At 41.4% G+C, this 23,441-nt stretch overlaps 1 protein-coding gene across 4 annotated transcripts; it reads left to right on the top strand.

Moving 5' to 3' along the window:
- The first annotated feature begins 7,541 nt into the window (after positions 1-7,541).
- LOC134071386 (ran-binding protein 3-like) lies at positions 7,542-22,076 on the top strand. 4 transcript variants are annotated; one of them, XM_062528077.1, is made up of 14 exons: positions 7,542-7,926; positions 14,219-14,274; positions 14,529-14,553; positions 14,784-14,849; positions 15,072-15,134; positions 16,128-16,193; positions 16,298-16,395; positions 17,178-17,275; positions 17,591-17,666; positions 17,778-17,871; positions 18,325-18,446; positions 18,714-18,834; positions 19,039-19,330; positions 20,198-22,076. In XM_062528077.1, the coding sequence occupies exons 1-14, from the start codon at positions 7,758-7,760 to the stop codon at positions 20,205-20,207; spliced, it is 1,356 nt and encodes a 451-aa protein (XP_062384061.1). In that variant the 5' UTR covers positions 7,542-7,757; the 3' UTR covers positions 20,208-22,076. The 4 variants fall into 4 exon arrangements, with proteins under 4 accessions (XP_062384061.1, XP_062384060.1, XP_062384062.1 ...); XM_062528076.1 differs by having other exon boundaries at positions 17,588-17,666; XM_062528078.1 differs by lacking the exon at positions 15,072-15,134 and having other exon boundaries at positions 17,588-17,666.
- The last annotated feature ends 1,365 nt before the right edge of the window (positions 22,077-23,441 follow it).

Below are 23,441 nucleotides of genomic sequence, written 5' to 3'. Positions count from 1 at the left end.
AATGCCTATTTACACAGTTTAAACACTGATAAACGGTTCTGATCAACAGGAAATGTGACAAACATGCTTGGACAAAGACAGGTGGTTATCTTGCTCATATAGGAGGATAGTGAGATAGGCAAAAAAATCCATACCATTGTTGGAGAGTTACAGAAAAAAAAGCATCATCTTGGGGTCACCAAGTCCCCCCCAAAATCTTCAAAAGTCACCTCACTGCTGATAGATATTTTGATATGGTTTACTAAACACACAATCCAGCTTCGGCCATTGCCATCACAGTCCCCTGATCTGATCTGAAGTGTGGACCTAGGAATCTGGACAATCTGGGGAGAATTTGTAAAGATGAATGGTCTTAATCCCTTGCTTTGTATCCTCCAACTTTGAGGCGTCATAGGAGAATATTACAAGCTGTTTTATTGGCACAGGGAGGCTTAAGAAAATATTAGACGCAAAGGTGCCGATAATTGTGAGTGAAGTGTTTTTGTGAAAAGATATCTATTCATTTATGAGATTTTCCTTTCCCCTTCAAGGCTGGATTTTTCCTCATTGTTTTCATTGCGAGATTACACCACATGTATACCATTTTTAATCAACTTTAGCAGAGGTGCCAATACTTCTGGAAGACACTGTAGTTACAGTAGCCAACAAGTGATTAAACAATATGAAATTCTATCAATAGGTGCTGCCTGGGAAATCTTCTTGTGTGGTAAAATCAAAAAGTCACATAAGGACTTAAAAGAGATTTTTTTCCTCATTGAAATTTTAATTCTACCACTTATTACATAACAATGCTGGTTTGCTTCGCTTCATTTGTCATTTTTCATGAAATACATCTAAAGATTTTCTCTCCAGGGGACAAAAGAAACTCATGCCATGAATGATCCCCATCCATCCCTCCGTCTTTATGAGAGCCACCCAATGGGTCATTATGGCAACGTGCCCTGGACTCAAGCATGGAGGGAGAAAAGGCTCTCTGAAGTCCCTCTCCCACGGCGTGAGTGGCAGCGGTCCAGATGAAAGATGAGAGTGTGGGAGTTTAGCGCTTGTCTGCTGGGTGGGACTCTTCCGGAGAACGTCACAAAGCTAAGGCCATCATTAACCCCAATGTATTCTGGGAAACATCAGGAAGTGGGGGCTGCTGTTTCCATTACAATCGCACGTGCACTGGCACACTAACTATTGAATATTAACTCAAAATGTGTTCATGATAACCCATGTCCTTAAGATTAATTGATACTTATTTACATATGAATAACAACTCATGTCATAAGGGAGCCTTTTGAGCTTCCTTGCAGATGTCCTCCATGCAAGGCACGCAAAGAAATCCAGTCATTTAGTTTCAGATCCTTTCTTTTCCACACCTGACCTCACTTTGTGTAATCAAATGTCCTCTCCTGGGAGTACATGACAACTTTTGAAGTGGGAGTGGCCAGTCCTTAGGGATGCACTGTACATTACAACCAGTAAGGGTTAGACCTCTGAGTGGAATTAGGCTTGTTCGACTTCTGTGCAAATCTGGCTGAAAGTGAAGCATGCCGGATTTGTGTTGCGTTAAGTCCAGCATCATGTTCAGCTAGATCTGCACATTGCTGCATAAAGGTGAAAGTCTATACTGGCATGGCAGGAAGAAGGTTATACGTATACAGTTTCTGGTGATACAGATTCTGTATGTCCGGCAATCCACCGATCTGCAGCCTTCATAGCTGCAAGCAGGGTACTACACAACACGCCTACTTTACAGACCAGCCATAACAGACTTTTAAGGCTTCAAGCATTTAACTTACATTAAATATACCTTTGACTTGCTGGACTCACTCATTCTCACTGCTGCCATCTGTTGGACTGGAGAAAAATGTCTCCACTTCTGCATTTCAGGCAGCTTCATCGCGTGAAAATGTAGACGCACCCTAACGGCAGCAAATGTAATTTGCCAGGGTAGTCTAGCAATTATCCGTTGGATTGCGAGCCTGAAAAAAAATACTTTTATTGGGCCAATAACATTGTGTATAGAGTCGGTAGGTGGGCTTATCATAATGACGACTGACCTGCAACCATAAATTGCTACTGTAAATTGCATTCCCCATCCTGCTACTTGAAAACAAGAAGATGATTGGTTGTAGTGCTATCCTATTGCGAGGAGAGGGAATTTGAAAGACAACCGTTTATCCCACCCGTCCAATTGAGTCCTGCATATGATGAGTTCCCAGACCCTACATCTTGATGTGGGTCTGAGTCGTCAGACTAGCAGTTTCAAGGATGGAGGCCAAGAAAGCATAGGAATTCCACTGCACAGTGCACTGGGTGTCTTGCATAGATGTAGGACAGATGGATGGACGAACAGACAGACAGACAGCCATAGCAGTGGACAAGTTGTGGCTAGTAGAGGAATTGAGGATGGTCAGCTCAGCAGAGAATTCACTTTGCTATTTGAAAACTGTTTAATTGTTATCTATTCCATTCAACATTCACTCTAACTCTAATACTGGCAAAAAGGTCTACTTTTTGTACCAGGACCGAATCCCTTCTGCTGTGGTCTATTGTGATTGACTAGCAATTAGTGTCACCATGTGGTGAGGAGGAGAAGTTACATACAGAGTGATGCAAAGATCAAAATGAAAGATTACATAAGATTAGAAATAGATGGACTTTTCTTACATTTTCTGTTGTTATAAAGTTTTTAAAAAAATCATAGGCAGATATGGGCATGCTTTTCATTACATTTGTTCTGTCTACAATGCTCCTGGCAGGAAAATACCTACCCATCAAGAACAAAGGTCAAGGGACATGGGACAGGGAGGTGGAAAATGTGAGATTTGTGTGATTGGCTTAAAAATGACAAATTAGTTTAAATGTATTCAACATTTGTCCTCGTCTCAGACCTCTGTAGCTCTCTCTCTAGAGCTTTCCGTTTTCTCACTCATTTTGAAGTGTCTTTCAAGGAGGCCTCTTCAGTTTGGGAAAGGGACCAGTTTCATGTTATTCAGTATATTCCTCAGTTGAATGTTAATGTGGTGATTACCAAAGCCCTGTTGCCTCATTTAACAATTGAGTAATACAAAGGCGTAACAATAACAACATAAAATCATAGATAGAATTGAATATGAACTGTTATGTCCGGGGTGAAGTTAGCTAACAACAGCAATACAACAACTCCTGTTGTTGCAACGATGTCAAGTCATATGGTGTCTTTAAAATATGTTGGAATCTAATCTCTCATTCTAAATATAGATGGGAGGCCCCTTTGAGTTGCAACATTTCCATTCAAGCAGGTGCAATGTAAAACAGTTATGGTGGCTTTGTTTCTTACATTTGTTTTGCCAGGAATAGCTGAGGCATAAACTAAGTTTATTTCAAAATATACACAGAGTACATTTATAATACATGATGCCAGGGCCCTAGAGTGAAGGCTATTTCCGAAATGGAAATGAACATAGAGCAGTCTTCAGGGTGATAGACCAGCCTCTTTATCGACAGGCAGCTGACATTAGTGGAACAAGATATTGTTCTAGTAACTTGCATTTTCCCGATAGTCATGCATCAGTTAAAAGTGTTAAAGGGAACTGACTGACAATTCATGTAAAATCTTATCTGAGTGAATTATAGGCAGGAGATCTGAAATAAAGGACTTTTGTTGGCTAGTGATAGAGTGGAGCACAGTGGTGCAACACAAAACCTCATTCCTCAACAGATTTCAGTGAGTAGTTCTAAACCATTCTATTTTCAGATGAGACATGTGAAATACTCACCAGTAGGTTGCAGTATTTCATAGTCAGTCTGTGAGTGCTTTATCCTGATACAAATCAATCTGACTCTACTTATATATTACAATTCAGATAAAAGGCACTTTACCTTTTAAAACAAAAAGCAGACTAGAATCAATTAAATTATAAGGACATCATCTTCAAGTTGACAAAGAAGTCCTGGTGAATTATTTCACAAGATATTATGCGACAGCAGTAGATTTGCACTGATGACTTTGACAGCATGAGCACTTACACAGACAAAGCAAACCATTTTCTAATCTAACTGACTCTTCCAAAGTAATTCAAACAAAGTTGGGTGAAAAAAACTGAATAATTTACATTTACATTCACATTTATTCATTTAACAGATGCTTTATACAAAATTACTTTTTAAAAAAAGGAATAACGTTCAAGCTACAATAAAGAGGAGACTTTAGGTAATAATGAATAGTAGGCTACATCAATACATACTACTACCAGAGAAATAAATGCTATGCTAACTGAAGAGTGCTAATGTTTTGGTTAATATAGCAAGTACGTGTGAGTCATACCTCCACACCAAACTGTACACACAACTTCTGCCCCCACTGCCAAACAACAGTGCAGTGCAATGCACGATGTCACAAGCAAGAGTCGTCAAGGGTCTGTTCCATGACCTCTGTCCTCAAAGTTCATCTGAGTTGAGGGCTTCTAAACAGCTCTGAAACCAAATTAAAGTAGTGTCTATTTTTTAAGTTTTATCATATTGCTCACTAATAAAGGCCACGCTTTCATCTAAATACTCATCAATTATCTGTGATCTGGAGTCCTTAAATTAGCAAAACAGTCTTTTTATTTCGCGCACACAATTTAGAATTTAGTTTGCACAGTTTATCTTGTTCACATCTTGCTTTCTTCCTTATCTTTTTGTGTCCACGCATGACTTACCATGCGGTACTTATATGCGGTTTATATACAGTTTGCAGTATGAATAAAAATAAAAATGGGTCAGAGGCTGTGGGATAATATTATGTTCTGACATGAGGTGCTGACAAGATAGCTTGATATTTTGTGATGACGGATAATCAACAAACTATCAAGTAGCCGTCCAGAAGTAGGATGCAACACAGCCAAATTACCCAACCTTGCCAAAACAACATTCAGACGGTTACAACTACGTTAACCTCAGATGCAAAATCTGTTTGGTCCAGTTACGACTACATTAACCTCTATGCAAAATCTATTTGGTCTTTGTGTTTTAGGCTTTAACTTTTAGTGCTTCTAGTATTCAACAAGTTGTATTTAAACTATAGTTTGGTTAATTTATATTACTATCAACAAATGTATTATTGTATATCTTATATTATGTACAGCAACTATACCTTGCACTGTTAATTACTTACTACTGCTCAGCATTTGCATTACCTCCATGGACATATAGTGATATACGGATGAGGCTAAATTTGCTTTTACTCTTAAAGATTCGTATCGCTTCACTTCCTTAAAAGTGATGGAATTCAAAGTAATTTTCTAATGTGCTTCTGCATAGAGTAAATCATAGAAAGTTTGAAAAAAGTTTATTTGTTGTTTGCTTTAAAAAGTTATTCAAAAAATACCCCCAGACATAACAGATATAATGTCAAAAAATGCATACAACTACAAGAAACATCTCACCTCACTACGTAGATGGATAAAAATAGTCACTCTGCAGTCTGGTATCACATCAGAGTCAGGAAAGGAAAGAGTTGTCAGAGGAGATCAGAGAGAAAAAGATAGACTAAAAGTAAAGGCTATCTGACCATCTTCAAGCAGCTTCATGTTCCAGTGTCTGCACATATCATTACAAGTTTAAGGTGCTCAGCACTGAAGCCAACTTTCCTGAATGTGGCTGCAAGTGGAAAAAATTTACTCACGACTGAACAGATGGATAGTGTAAATTGGAAGCCCAAATCTGAATCCTATTAAACATCTATGGAAAGAACTGAAACATGTAGTCTGCAGTAGACCAACTTCACACCAGAGACAGCTAGTGCAGCAGTTTGATCATGAAGAATAGGACAAACTACTACTTTACTTGTTTTTATGATGTCAAATATTATAGATAGATAGATAGATAGATAGATAGATATATTTTAATCATCCCAAATGGAAATTCTGCTGTTTCAGCAGCCTTACACATAAACAGTCAACAATCACATACACATAAGACACAACAGGCATGGCTTTCACCACAAGACATAGCCAGAGATAGTTGTCAAAGGCTTAATGACCCTCCAAGTCTGATAAAAGAATGGCCTAGAGAAAACAGAAGAACCTTCCCAACAAGGTAAATTATTATAAATTATGTTGATTACAGTGTCTAGTTTGCATGTTTGGTTGGCATCGAACATGGCAATAAGTAATGGCAATTAGATGTCATTTTCAAATTATTTAAAAGAAAAAAAAGTTTTTTCTTTTCTTGTGGATGGTACCAACAAATTCAGCCACAACTGTAAACCATATTCACTGCCTCCACTGGCACACACTGTCAGTTCCCTGTGGATTTCTGCTGAATAGACCACAATTTCATAGTTATTGTTTTTGTAGTTATTTATGTGTGCTTCCTTATTTTGTCAAGTAATTAGTTACTGGAAGCCTAAATGTCCTTTGAGGTGTATAAAGTATCTATCTATCTATCTATCTATCTATCTATCTATCTATCTATCTATCTATCTATCTGTCTATCTATCTATCTATCTATCTATCTGTGGGACAAATAATGTATTGATCTATTTTAAGAATAAAAATAGAGTAGCCTACATGGAGTACAAACAAATGCAGATATAGTCCAGGGAAATGTAGGGCAGATACACACACTTTACACGTGCTCCAGAGCACACACAATCGTGTGCCAGTTTCAACAGAAAATAAATAAATTCACTTCAAAACAGTAACTGCCAAGATTCCTTCACAGTTACACCAACCAGTGGTCTTCAGTGGAGGAACCTTTGCCCCATGTTGATTACCAGGGCAGGCCACAGTGGAAAATTCCATGCGAACGCACTGAGCATGCTCGTGAAACCAGTCTGTTCCGGAGCCGCAAGCTTCACTCAAGCCCCGTCATGACTTCACCACCAGCTGAGGCCATACACGTGACTACGCATGCTTCCTATATCAGATAAAGCTTCTAACAGAAACTTGCATGCTCAGTAGTCTTGTGCTTATTGTCCATTCTTTATCAAACATGCAGCTGAATATGAAGTGGTGGGATAATACTGAGAAAGTGATGGATATGAAAAAAAAAGCATTACAATAGTAATAACAATAGTAATAATAGGCCTACATTACATTTGTTTTCTTGGCTATTATTGAATGAATCACATTGTGCCAAACGCACACATATTGCAGAGTTCAAACGTATATTAAGGCAAAAGGTAGCCAATGGTAAAATGAACGGGGTTGATAAACAAGTGGAGGTTAGATTGTGTGGTGGATGATAACATTTTGTTTAATACAGAGTGTAGGTTGTAAGTTTCTAATTAAATTTAAATATTAAAACTGTAATATGAACTTTATTCAAATTGCCTTGGCATGTCTGCAGAAGTTTCAACAACGAAAATGTTTTCCCAAACATCATCTCGCGCTGCATGCCATTTGTCACGTAAATGCAGATGTTTTCTTGGAGTAAGATACAGTGCAGTCCAGAGGATAGCTAGCGCATGTCAGATGTGTCCACGCCTCTCACCCCGCCCACCCAGCACGCTCCACAAATCTGGCAACGTGGACTAGGGTAAACATTCGCGCAGAGAGCTTCATTCATCCTACTGAGCTGGTGCGCGTTACGAGACTCGCGGGTTGTATCCTGACAATACATCGGTTCTCTCTTAAAACTGGGATTCACATACAGCTCTTCCTCATACTTTACTGGTCAATTGAGAGTGAATAACCACGTAAGCTGAAAACCTTTCAGAGCGTAATTCTGTCAGAGTTATGTTAACTGAACGACCTTCCAGGTAGGCTTCTAACCTGTCACCAGCTTTGGTATGTTGGACATTGATGACAATGTTCTCGAGTTTGCCTTCAAGTGGACACTATCAAGTTTCAACTGGGATGAGAATCTCAGGAACTGCTCATTCAAACGCCTCGCACGGAGATTCTGAATCTATTAATCTTAGTCGCTCTGCTCCTATATTCGTGAAGAACAGCACCTACAACAATAATAAAGGTAAGCTGCTGAATTAAAAGATGAGGGCATCACGGTAACCGCTGAGCTTCAAAAATATATGATGACTTGCACTGTATAGCAGTTTTTATGAAAGATTTAATTTGCTGCCTTTACAATCACATTTGAGCTATACTGTAGGTCTTTATGAACCTTACTGGTAGTAGGGAGGGAGGGCAGAAATGCCTTGCCTTATGATAATTGTTTTGTAATTAGTTTTGAAAATAGGATAGAGTTGAGTATTTCATGCATGCAGACAATAACTTCCCCAACACTGTATGATGATGTCACATCTCAATTCATCTTGGGGAGATAAATGAGCTAGGCTCTTTGCCCATTAAGATACATGGCAAGTGAGAGAGAGTGGTTCTGGTTGTCTTCTCCGATTCAGTTAAGGGAACTAACTAACTATTGCTTGGTGGGACTATCATCTGCGTGTGGAATTCTGAATGGGTCCAGGTGCAAGTGCAAGTTTTGTCACTCTCTGATTGGATGACAAGAGATCTGATGAATGCTTTTTGTTGCCTTCTTGACATGGCTACAGTCAACTGACTTGAACACTTGCTGTATCAAGATACAAGACTTCTCAAAAGACATTACGTGTAACAGTAAGCTGTTAGATATGATCAAATGATCAAAAATGTGCCTGTTGTGTGGAGGTTTTGCGAGATGGCATGGTTGCTGCACTGTATTTTATTTTACGGTATATATGAATCCTTGTGCAACTTATTCCTTGTATCAAATTACTCTGTGGTCTATTTTAGCACATCTCTAGTAATCGGTACTTCTATACGTCTATAGGTCTATTGTTTTTTTGTGATGATTTGCGATGAAAAAGTATTTTCCAGATCTTACACAATTGCTGCAGTTGTTTGTGCATGTTAATGCACCATGAGAGTACATTAACAAGGGTGCGTCCAGCGTTCTTGTTATACTTGGAGCGCTGTGCCTCAGTACTCACAGGGGCTGAGAATACGATCACTGAGAGCAGCAGTTATAGCTTCACGTTCCTTCAGCTGAAAAGGTTACAAGATCTGGTCTGTCCTGTCTTTCGGACCTTTGGTCAGGCAATGTTAGACACCCATAATTCACTAGTGCTAAACACATGAGCTCCACCAGACTTCAGTTTCAAGTACTACACCCTTCCTCAAGGTTAAAAGAGTTAAAATAGCCCACGGACTATCCTTCTTGTGCACTGACTATCTGTATATGGGCACTAGTCTCGTGCTAGGATGGCATCATTGCGGTTCACATTTCTCCACCAGAAGTGGGAAGAATCTGGGGTGGATTTGCAAATTGTACCCATAGCTATTGTACAGCAAGTCAAGGAATCCCAATACTTTTACCTCTACTCAGGTGACACGGTGTACCAGGTGATTAGAATCAGAAATGGTGTCGCCGGCTGAATCTCATAGAATCCTATTAAAGCATGACCAGATCAGTGAAGATTAGACTAGCACTGCGCACACACGCACACACGCACGCACACACATGCGCACACACACACACACACACACACACACACACACACACCCTTGACTGCCTCAGAGCTTGTACCTCCCGGCTCATCCTGGAGATCCACGCTCCCCCCCTCCCCTCACTGTCGACCTACTGAGGCAGAAGAGCATCCTCCTTGGTATTAGGGCGTAACCTGAACTCTGATGTATTTCTTGTCTCTGCAGAAATGTGCAGGCTACTTGGCCCCCGCAACATGACTCCCAAGAGAGTGTTCTGAGGAGATCTGTGGAAAAGTAGTAATGGGGGAATAATGTGAGCTCACCAGACTCACACTTAAACCACTGTGCTCTAAAGTATTTTATTGTCATAACTATGAAATTGAGTATAAAATACAATATAGTTAGACATTATAATTACCAGCTGTACAATGCATGAGTGCAGAAAGTGCTGAATGCAGAGGAACTTATGTCAACCAAATAATGGGAATATAATAACCTCAACAAAAACAATGAGGATGAATGGATGTGGCTACCAAACACTGAAATGATTTGTTTTAAGTCCAACGGTTTTAAGATCTAACTTCCTTCACCATTGTAATTTTGAGTAGATGGGCCTCTCGTGAGGACCTCGTTTGACACAAAGTGCAAAAATAGATAGGAGCAAAGTCCTTTTCCTAAACCAACACTAGTGAACAGAATCGTTTTATGGTAGAGTGAGATATGACTCCAGTTTCTTCTGGATCAGTGGGAACACCAGTAACTTGACGTTTGATGGTGTGTAGAGCCTGGGGGTTGGTTTTGAGTAGCACCGCATTCCTTTAGACTGAAACAACACTGAAAATAGACTGTTAGAGGCCCTTTTCTCTCTCTATTTTCTACACAGATGAGTGCCCCCTCCCTCCCCATAGAAACACGCAGCTCTACAAGGGCTATAGCTGACAAGAAGCATCTGTGACTGAGAGGCTGACCGACAGTGGCCTGCCTGACCATCCTGAACAAGCAACAAGCAGCAACCTTTACTCGTCCACTGTATGACAAAGCTTCTCTCTACAGCCCGTGGTTATATCCACTGACCCTGCAAGTCTGGCTCCAAAACACACAGCACGATTCTGAGTGCTCACAGGCACAATTCGAAGACTAAACCATTGTTGTTTCATGCTGGTTTGGTCAGGACAGCAAAATAAATGTTACACAGAGCTCTGAAACCGCACTGTCCCATTGCCAGCTGCAGTTTCAATGCTGCCTCTATTTCAACCGTGAGCGGGCTGGCCAAGACTGATCTGTAAGCGAATGTGTCTGTGTGTGGGATTGGAAAGGGAGGGGGGGGGGGGTGGGGTCCAGGGTGTGTTCAAGCAGGAGGGGGGTGGGGGGTGTTATTGAGGGTTGTTACAGGAAGGTTTGGCGTTGGCATTGTTCGTAGAGAGTGATGTTTGGGCAGCTGCCGGCAGCTTCGAGATCGTTTCCCTCCTCCTCCTCCTCCAAGAGCTCCTGGGCTGATCTGGTTGGGTCCAGAGCTGCCTAGTCTGAGCCGCCAGGGCTCCCCCCGCCTCCGCTACACACACGTATAAACACACACACACACACACACACACACACACACACACACACACACATCCTCCAGGAGAGTATAGCATACAGAAGCCAGCAGAGGGTGCACGTGAGTTTGTATTTGTGTGTGTGTGTGTGTGTGTGTGTGTGTGTGTGTGAGTGCGTGCCCGTGCGTGTGTGTGTGTGTGTGTGTGTGTGTGTGTGTGAGAAAGTTTTTGTTGGCAAATGTGTTAGCAAATATGCATGTGTCATTGGCAGATTGTGCGTAGGTGTGGGTGTACTTGGACTGCTTGTGGGATTGAGTGTGTCCCTGTGCAGGTTGGCTTCCTGTCAAGGCAGAGGTTTGTGGAGTCTTGCCACAGCTGGCATGGCGGTTTACAGAGCATTCAGGCTTTGCCAGAATAGCAGCACAAACACACTGCTCCTTTATGAAGCTGCTAAGAGGTTGGAGGGAGAGGGAGAAACATGAACAAACAGGAACGAAGTCCCTCAGGCCCCTTTAAAATCCCTCCAGAAGACGTTCTTATTATTTTTACAATTAAAGCAAGCCTTGCTGAGGAGCTGGCGACAGAAGTAAACAACGTCTCTTGTGTGTTTGTGTGTTTCCATCTTAGTGGTCTGGAGCCACTCTCTTCTTAAACATCCCATAATCCTCCCACGAGTGCACGCAGAGCGAGCCAGAGACACAGTGACGGGCTCCGTCCCAAACCAGCTGAGGGCAGTTGAGTCTGGAAGGGCATCGGCGCAGTGTGCCCGCCCGCGTGCCTACTCTAGATGGGAATGCTGTCCCTGCGTCGGTTCATAATCTCCCCTCACGTAGGCGTTGCTTTAGGGGCCTAGACACATATGGGGCTGTATGACTCAACATATTTCACACAGGCTGCCCAGCAGCAGCAGCAGCAGTAGCAGTAGCACAAGCAGCCCAGACCGTATTACAGCAGAGCAACGGGAGAGGGATACGCTTGTTCTATTTTCTGTCGTGTTCTCCAGGGTCAAATTGGCACATGGCATTAAAAGGACGTGCCTTGGCGCCAGACGTGTTTTGTGTCCGTCCAAATGTGTGGTCTCACATGACTCGGACACAATTAAGCTCATCTTCTGAATGAAGTTCTGCGTCTCCTTTTGTGTGTTGGGGACCACCCATGTTATTACGTTTCACCCTTCTGTCTCACTGTCTGGTAGTCCCATCAAATTGAATTTGATTAAGATCCGTGTTTTCAGTTAAGATCCGCATTTCATGATGGCTACAGTTGGCAGATGGCTTGTTATCTGGAGTGGCAGGGTCTGTTTCATGTCAGTCCATTCTCCCTCAGAGCTTATGTTACATAACAGCTTAATGCAATGCATGTTCGCTCCAACATCTGTCTTATTTCAGTGGTGCTTTTCCTGTCCTGAGAGCACCGTGTGATCTTTGCTGGAGAGGTGCATGCCGTGCTAAATGTGTCCTGATGATTGTTAGAGCTGGAGCTGGGTGCCCAACATGGCCGTCGATTGTATTGTTGTGCACGTTACGCAATCGCCTGGGAGCTCGGTTCAAACAACACACTTTTTGTACTCCCTTCGACTGTCAGCAGTCAGCACATGTATGCCTCCAGCACCCAGCCCCGAGAGTTACGAGCTCTGCTGCAGTCACATTCTGGACAGCATGTGCAGAACCCGGGGGTTCATTTGGCCGAGGGGACGTGCGAGATGACCCCAGCCAATGACACAAGATGATTCTCTCTCGAGAGCCTCAATGGGGACAGTCATCCCGAGATTCTTGCTCCCTCGGTGTGAAAAACGCGAAAAGGGGTCGAACGTGGCTCTCTCACGTACATGCGGAAAGAACACGAGTGAATGAGTTCATGCGCATTTTTCTGCCAGAATGGTTCAAAATGACACGTCTCTGGCATCAGCAGATGGAGGCCCAGATTGAATGCGCAGATCGTAATTTATGTCATGCTGCTGAAGGGCACAAGAGCGCTCAGGAGTACCCAAGGACCCCAGCAGATTTATGACCGTTCGAAAATATAAAGCCCAACGTTTTCCTGTTTAAGGATGTTCCTGTTTGAGGGCATTGTGCCCTTACAAGCTTGGTTGGCATGATTCATTACTAAGCATTTTCTATGCCAGCTGCCATGTGGTAGCCTTTTATTGGCCCCCTGGTCACTGTTACTTGAGCCCAACAAATACTCAGAGCTCTCCTATAGGGCCTGATTGAACATTACAATGTGAGATAATAACACTCTGAGCATGTTACCCCTCCTCTTCAATTCACCCAGGCACACCATTATGGGTTTGTTTTTCATTTTCAGCCACACTTCAGATAATACTGTCCAGATTTTCTTTTAGACTGAAACACATGGTCTGTAAAATGTTGGCTGTTGTTTTGGCGCTGTTTGCAGAAGTCTCACTCCCTATCAATAGACAGGATTAATTGCGGCATTGAGTATGAGACTCTGATTTTTTTGCCATCGGTTCATCATGTCAAGACATGAAGGAAGATATAGAGCTTGACACTGCAAAAGGGAGTAGTAGCTGTATGACCAAACTGGTTAGTGAGTGTGTATCTCCAATGACACAACGTGTGTGTATTTTTAGCCCCAGTAGACAGGAATGAGCTAGTCTGGGCTTGACCGGGAGCCAAGCCCTCTGTGTCTGTGGCCTGGATACACTGCCAGGGACACCCCCTGGTCTGAGACTAACAGCTTGACCTACAGGAACCCCCCTCTGCTCAGACACACACCCAGCCCTCAAGCCCCACGGAAGACCTACCCCCCCCCCCCCCCCCATCTCCTTCTCTCCTCCACACCCTCCCTGTGCGCTTTGGAGTTATTGCATAATAACGCGTGGGTCTGAAGGCCTCCATTCATGCATACAGCTCAGGGCTGGTCTGCGCTGAAGTGTAGGGGTGGGTGGGTACGCTGGCTCCGATCCTGTGCTGTGCTGCGCTGCGCTGCGCTGTGCTGTGCTGTGCTGTGCTGCACTGTGCTGTGCTGTTCTGCCAGATACTCTGTGGCTCCCCGGAGGCTTGGCCGTGCAGTGTGTAATTGAATCAAGCATCTCGACATGGTTTTGATTAGGTCCCTCAGAGAGGAAAACATGTTTGTAGGGAAGTGGAGAACTTGAACAGGGCAGTAGCAGCAGCAGCACAACACAAACACATCTCTCTCATGTTCTGCATCTCCGTCTCTGTGCTTTTTTTGGAGGTCACTCTCTTTTTCTTTTTGCTGTAAAAACGTTTAGACTGTAACGGGAGAAATGGAGTGATGTCTGAAAGCACTTTTCTGTTGTTTTTTTTTTCTCCATAGAGAAGCCTGTGCTGTCACCACCTGTGTTCGTCTTTCAGAGATTCGCATCAATGAAGGTAATCTCCCAAACTATGTTCGAGATGTTGACAAAACATGTGTTTGATAAATGTCAAAGAATATGGTTGGAATAAACAATGAGTACAGAGCGGAGATCTGAGAGGGATCAGACAAATAATGACAAAAAAGTTTTAGATTTAAATTAGATCAGGCATTATTTCATTTCCTATATTATATAATCCTCATTATATGTCATGACGTAACAGGGTCATTCTTTATATTTGCTGGTAAACATTTTTGTTTTCTTCAACAGAGAAGAGCAGAAGATGATATAAATGGTAAGAATTCTGTCCTTATCCCCAACTGAACTCTTTAGCTCCATCAAAATCTAATACAAAGCTGAACCATGTCTTTACTCACAGAGCATTAGGAATAGGTCCCTTGGATCATAAACATAATGCTATAGCTTTTTTTCCTAACTGGGATTAAAGCGGACTGATGACTCAGCCTTATTCACATGCGCCATCACGTGAGTCAATGTTAAATCTGCTCTTTTTCATTTTCCCAGGGCCCACTGTAAGCAAAAGAGTCCGATCCTTCACCTACCCCAATATAAATGGCCGATCCAGAAGAGGTACTATAAACTGCACCTAGCTGGCACCTTTCCAGAAGTTTTGTTGTTGTGCTGTTGTGTAATTGATTATATCTCCCTGATATATTATCTCACTAGACCACAGCTGTCTCTAGTTGATTACAGATCATACTGTATGAGTTACTGCTTGCGTTGTATCAACATGCCTTCTTGGCGTGTTCATTATTACGCAACATTCTAAGCCGCTCTTCATTCCTCTGCCAGGTAGCGTAGACAGAGACAGACGAGTTTTGTCCAGTTCTTTCTCCTTCCCTCCACCCCTGCCAGGTAAGCTTAGGCTGCGGCTGAGACTGTAACACTTATTCTCTCAGGCCAGGGTAGAATCATGCCATTATTTAACGAATGGCTTCTGATGGCAGAGTGGCTCATATGCAAAAGCCTGACTCCAGGTCAGTAGGTCTGACTCACCAGTTTGTTCCTACATCCATTGACCAGTCATGAGCTTAGAGGCTGGATGCGTCTAGTTTGACCAGAAAAAAAAAATGTCTAAGCCATTCGAGCAGAGGTGCAATTTTGCATGGTTGGTATTCAGGTCACATATGCCTGTGAGTTACAGTGGGAGTTCTCTCTCTCTCTCCCTCTCCCTCTCACACACGCACACGCGCACACGCACACGCACACGCACACGCACACGCACACGCACACGCACACGCAAACGCACACGCACAGGCACAGGCACAGGCACACGCACACGCACACGCACACGCACACACACACACACACGCATACAGTATATGATGTACATGCACACATATGTGCACACTCATGCATGTGCCAGTACTCATACAGTTGTGCCATTTCCAGTAAGGGCCATCTCTGTCGTCTGCCTGGTGTCTGTTTCAGTCAAGTATCAGTCAGGACAGGCCTCACCTGCTTACTGCAAATCACCAACACACCCCCTGCACTCATCAGCTGGGGGGCTCAACGCTCTCTCTGCTGGCTCTCCCCCCAGACTCCTGACCTGTATAGCCTTACAGTGGTCAGCAATAGAATAGTCATCTCCCAGAAGTGACTGACTCAGTTAACTGAGTGGGGCTCTTTCACAGGGTTTCAGTCATGTACCTGACAAGTGGGTCACAAGAGATTCTTTTCAGACTTTTGATTTGGAATTGGAGACTAGACTCATCGCATCATTTTACACAAATAAGTAACTTTTTAGTGGTAGCATTGTGTGACTTGTGACACATGTTGTGGATTTGTACTCTATGGTATTCTACTATTAGTGACCCATAGGTTTGTTTCTGCTTTATTTTCTCATAGTCTCAAGATCAAATGTGTTCATGCCTTCAAGCCTTTGCAATGCTAACAAAGTCTCATCTGACATGGGTAAAGATTATTTCTTGTATACAGAGTGTACTAAACATAAAACATTTTGCGGTGTCAGTTACACCCTGGGTGTCTGTACCAACCTGCTCTCTCTTCTTGCACAGCCACTGTCGGTGCTCCATGCATCAGAGTGAAGAGGACCTTGCTGAGGCCTGCTGTCCTGCTGGCTCCTAAACCCAGGAGAGACCGACAGCATCTCCAGGTACTAGAACAACACTCACTCGTAGTTGGCAACATTTTGCTTGATTTTTTCCCCTTAGTGTATTCTTTACACACATTTAATTTGATTTGTATTTAAAGTATGCTATTTATTAAAAAAAAAAAAAAAAAAACCCATCCAGCTCCCAACACATGTTTCTGGTGTGTACAACATGCGGTCACACTTAACTTAGATGGTCCCCTTTAGACTATCTATCTTGCTGACACTATGTTAACTCAACTGTATGGCTAAGGTCAAGATTAGGGGTAGAGTTTATTTATTTAGGTGATGTTCAGTAATTGTTCAAAAGCAATTGTACATAATATGGAACTTGAATCACAACAGATGATCTATAATGTCTCTGTTGGCGGACTATCCAGCATATTAAGTGGGTGCTGGCTGAGGTATTGGGAAGGTTTTTGCCACTGGTTTGAAGTAAAATCAAACTGCTGTTCCAATTCCAGAATGTATCTTTAAGAGGTGCTAATCTGTGGCTCATCTCTCGTCAGTAATCCTCACAGCTTCCTCATGCACTCTCGGTGAATCACATTTTAAAAATACATAAGCTTGTCATATCACCACACTGAAATGAGGTTTTAATCACTGAAACATGCTATGGGTGTATTATCCAACTGTATTCAACTAAACTCACTGGTCCACGTCATTTATTACATAAAGTGGGCCATATATAGTATCCTGTCAGGATCTAATCTAATCTACTGTAATGAATTGATAATATGCGTTTAGAAAGGCCTGTGACATCTTTCTTGTGTGTGGTGTCTCAGGTGAGCCTCAATTCTGCAGATGACCTGGACAGAGTCAGCATTGACCAGCAGACGTCCACTAGTGCCTATGATCAACTTTCATCATGTTCAGCTGATAGGTGAGTAGGAGGGCATGCTTACATTAAAAAGAAAAGGGCAGATTTACATAACTGAGTAATCGCAGTAACGTAGGTTTTTACAGTGGGCTATTCATTATTTACATTCACTTTTCATCCATGAAATGTCATTTATGAAACTGTAATGAATTTGAACCACCGCAGTACAGTCTCAAGTCTAAATCCTTAATCTGATATTTGGCGCTCAGATAATAGAAACCAAATGGCATTATTCCGGATCATTCTAGATAGTCATGGTCATGTGTTGTGATGTATTTCGGGGACATGGACTGACTTGCCCTCTGATTGATTTAGCAGTCACGTGAAGCTGGAAAGACCCAACCAGAGTAGCATCCAGTTTGTGTTTGGAGAGAACATGAGTGAGAGGGTGCTGGTGAGTATTGGCTTTGTGTTATCACTGGTGAGGAAAGGCACTCCAGGGAATTTTTGGCATCGCATCTGTATTTGTGACTCATTTGTTTTCCTTTTTCCTTCTCTTTTTCAGAATCCACTGAAAAGTCCGTATAGTGAAGAGGTGTCGGACTCTGATAGCAGTTCCTCAGATTCGGAATCATCGAGTCCAGACACATCTCACAACTGTAAATAAGTCCTTACATTTGATATCATATACAATGCTTCAGTACAGATTTAGGACATTTCCTAAAATAGGCACAACATTGGCAATGGCATATCTTAGTCCTCAGTGTTATGTGGCCTCCTACTGGTAAAAAGTCAGTACTACAGATTCAGTTACAGACTACAGGTAGTGTGTCCATGAAAGGGCTGGAAACCCTTTGCTGACTGATGACTCAGCCCCCAATTGAGATCATATAATTAATATAACTGGTGAAATTGATAATGAATTTCACCAATTTTTCATTGTATTTTACACAACATTTGAAGCAGAATTATCTGTGTGTGACTATCATAAAGAAGGTCTCAGTGTTGTTCACATGCAAAATCACATTTTCCATAAATGTAACATATTATGATAGTCACCAAATGCTTTTCAACTGACAATACTGAATCTGTGCTTGTGTGCCTCTTCACAGCAACAGTGAAACGCTCCCTGTGGGAATCCGCTGCAGCCACCACTGCGTCCTGCAGGAGGCACTGTTTGCTTAAACAGGTGCAGGTGATCACAGGCGAAGAGCGAGAGAGCAACGTTGTCCAGGTGAGATTGGACTCAACTGGTTCTAATAGCAATATAGTCATAGTGATTGCCTTCTCTGATCAAATAATGAAATAAAGCTGCTGTACAGGTCACAGATTCAGAGAAGTCAGCTGTTGACATTTAATAATAATCTCACTCCTGAATTAGAAGATAAACATGTAAGAATTAAGTAGTTAAGTGCATGTGGTTGCAAGAAAACAACGCTCTTGCCTACCTCTCCCAAAGCTCAGGTGAAGCATTCTTAATCCTGCCATTTTGGTCTTCCAGCTGTCGTGCAAGCTGTTTGTGTTGGAGAGGGGAACACAGTCGTGGAGTGAGAGAGGAAGGGGCATCCTGCGGCTTAATGACCTGGCAACGGGAAACCGAGGCGAGCTCCAGTCCAGGATAGGTGAGAGGCTGGCATGTGTGTGTTGTCGCATGTGTTCAAAATATATCAGATTTTATTTTACCGTACAAGATACAGTAGAAGTTCTCATACACAGAAGGCATTGGAGTCGTATCCCTCCAGCCACTGTGTGTATGACGACATGTAAAGCAAAGCAGATGTTTTTATTCAAAATGTTCACCACCACCCTCACTCTCTCTCTTACAGTCATGAGACACCAGGGCAGTCTGAAGCTGATCCTCAACACCAAGCTCTGGCCACACACGCAGCTGAAGAGGCCCGCTCGGCGCAACCTCCAGGTGACCGCCACCGACCTGGAGAGCCACGCCATCCGAGTCTTCCTCATCCAGGCCGGGGCGAGGGACATCACGCGGCTGCACGCCGCCATCCACCACCGCCTGGTGGGGATGCACTGCCGCGCCGGACTCAGGGACCGTAACGGCTCCAGTGACGACGAGGACGAGAGGGGAGACTGCCGGAAAGACACTCAGGAAGCCTGGTGAATATGTCTTGTTTTTGTTTACCTCTTCTTGACCCTTGGATATGTAGTTGTCTTCATGGTAAAATGTGGAAATGTTGAAATAATTCCTCAGTTTCTGACATTTATGATTAACTTCGGAATGCTTACTTTGTTTCTGAAGCATTGGACAGGTTACTAGAAATACCTTAGCTTTTCAAAATTCATTATCAATATGGAGATAACGGGGGAAAAGGGAAACTCTTGTCCTAAGTTACAGCGACAGATGTGTGTACTAAATTATGAGGATGTGCTTTCCCCTAAAATCCCTTTACAGTAATGTTCATTGGCAGGAGGTCTGTAGCTGCTTTTATGGACAGCCAGACCCTAGAAACATGCCACGTGTCTCTAATCCCCTGGCCACATTTGGAGACCACTTCACAAATCCTGTTTGAAAGGAGAATAAATATATAAACCACTTCATGACAGATGGATGGCCAACAGCAGATTAAACGGATTAAAAAAAAAAAGAGTCAGATTGTTAGCGCCCTGTGAGAGACAATCCATCATTGTACAGCTCACAGTGTACTTTCAGTTTTCTTTGCTCTAATGAAGCAATGCATGCTAGGTGCAGAGTCTGCCATCCTATCTTTCTCTATGTTTTGTGAACTTACATGGTAGACTGTTGCTAGCAAAATAACTATATATAACTTCATCAACTATATTTATCAACATAGCACAGCTGCCACATGAATTACATTGGTGCATGACTTTAGACTGGGCTAAGCTGTAGAGAACATATATAGTAAGCATACTCAAAATACTTGTGAGGGTCATTCTATATAGTTGAGCATGAGTAGAGTACTATCACATTTTCATGTGTGATATTAACATCTTTTTCTATTTTAGGAGTCCATGATTGGAAGGACCGTGCAGATCGGATCCTTAAAACGGGCTTACTGCTGGTTACTTATCCCACTCAACTTGATAGGATGTGAGGAAGACACCAAACACTGTGTCTGTTAGTTGAATTGCTACAACAGTTTTTGCCAAAGAACAATTTTGTCTGTTTTTTTATGGACAAATTTCCGTTATGAAAGCAGTAAAAACAATGTTAATGCTCATATAACCATCTTTCACTGGAAGAAACTCTTTGTGAGGAAATGGATATTTTGAAAGTTTTGACTTTCAAAATGGAGTCTTATATAATATTTATATGAAAGAAAATTTCACAATTAAGAACATTTAAACAAATACATAGCTAGGTATGAACATGATAATTTACCATGAACATGAGATATGCTGATTGCACAGAATTGATTGAAAGTTGTATTCATAGTCATAAATGCCTGTGTTATTGCAGCCAAATGGACTTGAGCATTCTTTTGAATTCAACCTCTGATCCTGATCTGCTATTTTCTATTTCTATTAGCAGAGCGGGTCCTTGCTCGTTTCTGTTGGGTTTATGCTGTTTATCATAATATTAGTGATAATTTGACAAACTTACTAACTACAGAATGTGAATGCCTATTTGGGTGTATATGCATCTTAAGTTACAGATTTTAGGATTAAGGATGTTGATGCTTTTCCTCAACTTTGATAGAACGTGATAGAACAGAGAAAGGAACAAAGAGGGTATTTTTTGTGACAGAACAGAAAAAGAGACACAGAGGGTCTTTTTGTGACAGAACAGAGAAGAGGGATTTTGTAGGTCCGTAATGTTAGCAAGCAGACATAAGTGATTTGATGCAACACATAACCTTGTTCATCATTTTAATTTCTAATGTGTGTGTCACATGACATTAACACACTTAATAAATTTACCAGGGATGAAAATGTCTAGTCACAAATCACCAGGTGAACACAACAGTATATCAATGTACTTAGTGTATATTCTTTTTAAGAAAGTATGCCATTCGGTATGAAATGCCAGTGAATCAAAAATCTGCTAATGAACAGAGAAGTGCTGAGATGAATTGGGATATGCATTATTAGTTAATCGCTAATTATGTTTGTGTTGGCAGTATTATCACCAATCCAGTGCAGACATTGTTCTAAAGAGTTCCAGAGTTTAAAGCTGGACTTTAATTATGTGCACTTGCAAGTATGCACCTGTGTGATTTGGGTCCATCAAGTCAACATGTTAAATTTGGGGGTTAAGTGGGATTAAGTGATGAAAGATTATATTATTATTATTATTATTATTATTATAGGCTAATTTAATTCTGTCTTTAACAACTTGCATCCTTTTTGTCCTTTTTATTATTTGTTTTTGTTTGTTTTGGTAGGGAAATATCAGCTACATTTTCTTTATGCTGTTTCAATACTGAATGTAATGATTTCAAATGGTCATCTGGAATGGATATCTCTGCTGCTATGTCGTAACTGTTCTCTTACCTGCAAATATTTTAAGTTGTCATTGGTTTGTTCCAACAACACTTCTCATTTCTTTCCTTCCTACCTCTTTATCTGCTTTTTGATGCACTGAAAAGATCATGAGTTGTTGCTTTTTAAAAAACAAAAACAAAATTGAGTCACTTTTGGTGTGTATAAAGGTATGACTAGCATCTAGTTATCACTCTGACATTTCTATTAACATATTGTATTATGTTTTCATACAGTTCTTATGTATTTTCTTATTATTTTACCACTCGAAATTAACAAAAATGGAGGAAAATTGCAAGAATTGTTTTTTTCTAGTTCAGTTGTTTTTATTACAGTTTATATGGGGTGTATGGCCATGTTTGACTGCCCTTGTGAAAGCAAATAAAAGAATATATTATCTGTATCTCAATGAGTGAAGATGTCTGTTGTTTTATAATGGTTCTCAGCATATTAACATAGTGGTCTCTGTGGGCACCTAGAATAGAGTTACTACATGGTCTTGATTTTGGTGACATCCAGTGGTCAAAATATTTAATCCTGTGATAACATTAGAGTTCCATTTTTCAAATAATTTCTTTATTATCAATCAAACAACAAAAACACACATGGGGTACAGTTAAACAACATAATAATAACAAAATTGGGTGTGGCCCAATACTTTTGGCAACATAGTGTATATGTCAAAGAGAAGTGAATTTATATCATCATACATTTCAGAATATATTCTTGTAAGCAAAAAGGTAACTCTGCCTGAAGAAGGTCTAACGACCGAAAGCTAGCTATCAGTAAAGCTATTTTTCACAAAGACTTGTAGTGTGCGGATTCTTCTCTTAGAATATATTCTTGTAAAACAAGTAAATTGTAATATATTCAACATACATTTTGGACAAATATATTTCTATATATTTTGTGTATGGACTGTCATATGAGGGAGGTTAGTCTCCATGCTTTACAGCAGTGGTTCTTAACTGGTTTTGCCAAGGGACCCACAATTCCCTATGGTAACTAGGTCGCGACCCACTTTTTAAAATATATATTCAAGAACATATTTTATTTCTCAAAAAATATTACAATCGACAAAATACAAACATTTAGATTTAGAAGACAAACATTTAAACATTTAGATCCATTTAGATTTGACATCACACTGTAACTGGATGTGAACACAGCATTAATGAGAGAACTGGAGATGTTTTTTAGATCTGATCAGAGACTCAGGCCCCGTTCTCACATTCACTGGTATCTTGAAAAACAGAGACTTTTCCCTTCGTTTGTGCCTTCCGTGTAACCTACACACAAACGGCGGAAAAGTGGAGATTCGTGGACTCGTTTCGCGTATGAATGTGAATTGAGAAAAACTAAGTAGGCTACTTGCATCTGCGCAAAAAGTGTGGCCAATGTTTACATTTTCATTTGGCTTTGGTGATCATGGATGCATTCCGAGTAGCAGTTGCAAAATATAATCTAATGTTGGTGCCAACCCTTTTCGTTTCTTTGCATTTGCAAATACAGTTGAAATGAAACAAGGAAGTGATTTGTTGATGTTATTGATATTTTCAGGATTCTGATTAGCTAATGTCGGCTCGAACTTCTTGTTACACCACTAAGATTTGGCATGCTCTTGACGGCATGAACACGGGTGCCAACAAAAACTTTTCGGAAAACTGACAAGTGTGCACAATGTTAAATGTTAAAATGTTGAAAACGGAGGGGAGGAAATATTCGTTTATCAACTTGTAGCCTAGTCCATGGTAGCCTATCTCCGTGG

The sequence above is a fragment of the Sardina pilchardus genome, chromosome 23 (genome assembly GCF_963854185.1).
Source record: "Sardina pilchardus chromosome 23, fSarPil1.1, whole genome shotgun sequence".
Classification (NCBI taxonomy): domain Eukaryota; kingdom Metazoa; phylum Chordata; class Actinopteri; order Clupeiformes; family Clupeidae; genus Sardina; species Sardina pilchardus.
The sequence above is the reverse complement of the archived record's forward strand: the minus strand, read 5'-3'. Positions and strand labels throughout refer to the sequence as shown.

Coding starts and splice junctions, on each gene's coding strand:
- LOC134071386 (XM_062528076.1), top strand. CDS start 7,758: ATGACAATGTTCTCGAGTTTGCCTTCAAGTGGACACTATCAAGTTTCA. Junction 14,275..14,528: donor AGAGATTCGCATCAATGAAG/GTAATCTCCCAA, acceptor TTTCTTCAACAG/AGAAGAGCAGAAGATGATAT. Junction 17,667..17,777: donor ACATGAGTGAGAGGGTGCTG/GTGAGTATTGGC, acceptor TCTCTTTTTCAG/AATCCACTGAAAAGTCCGTA.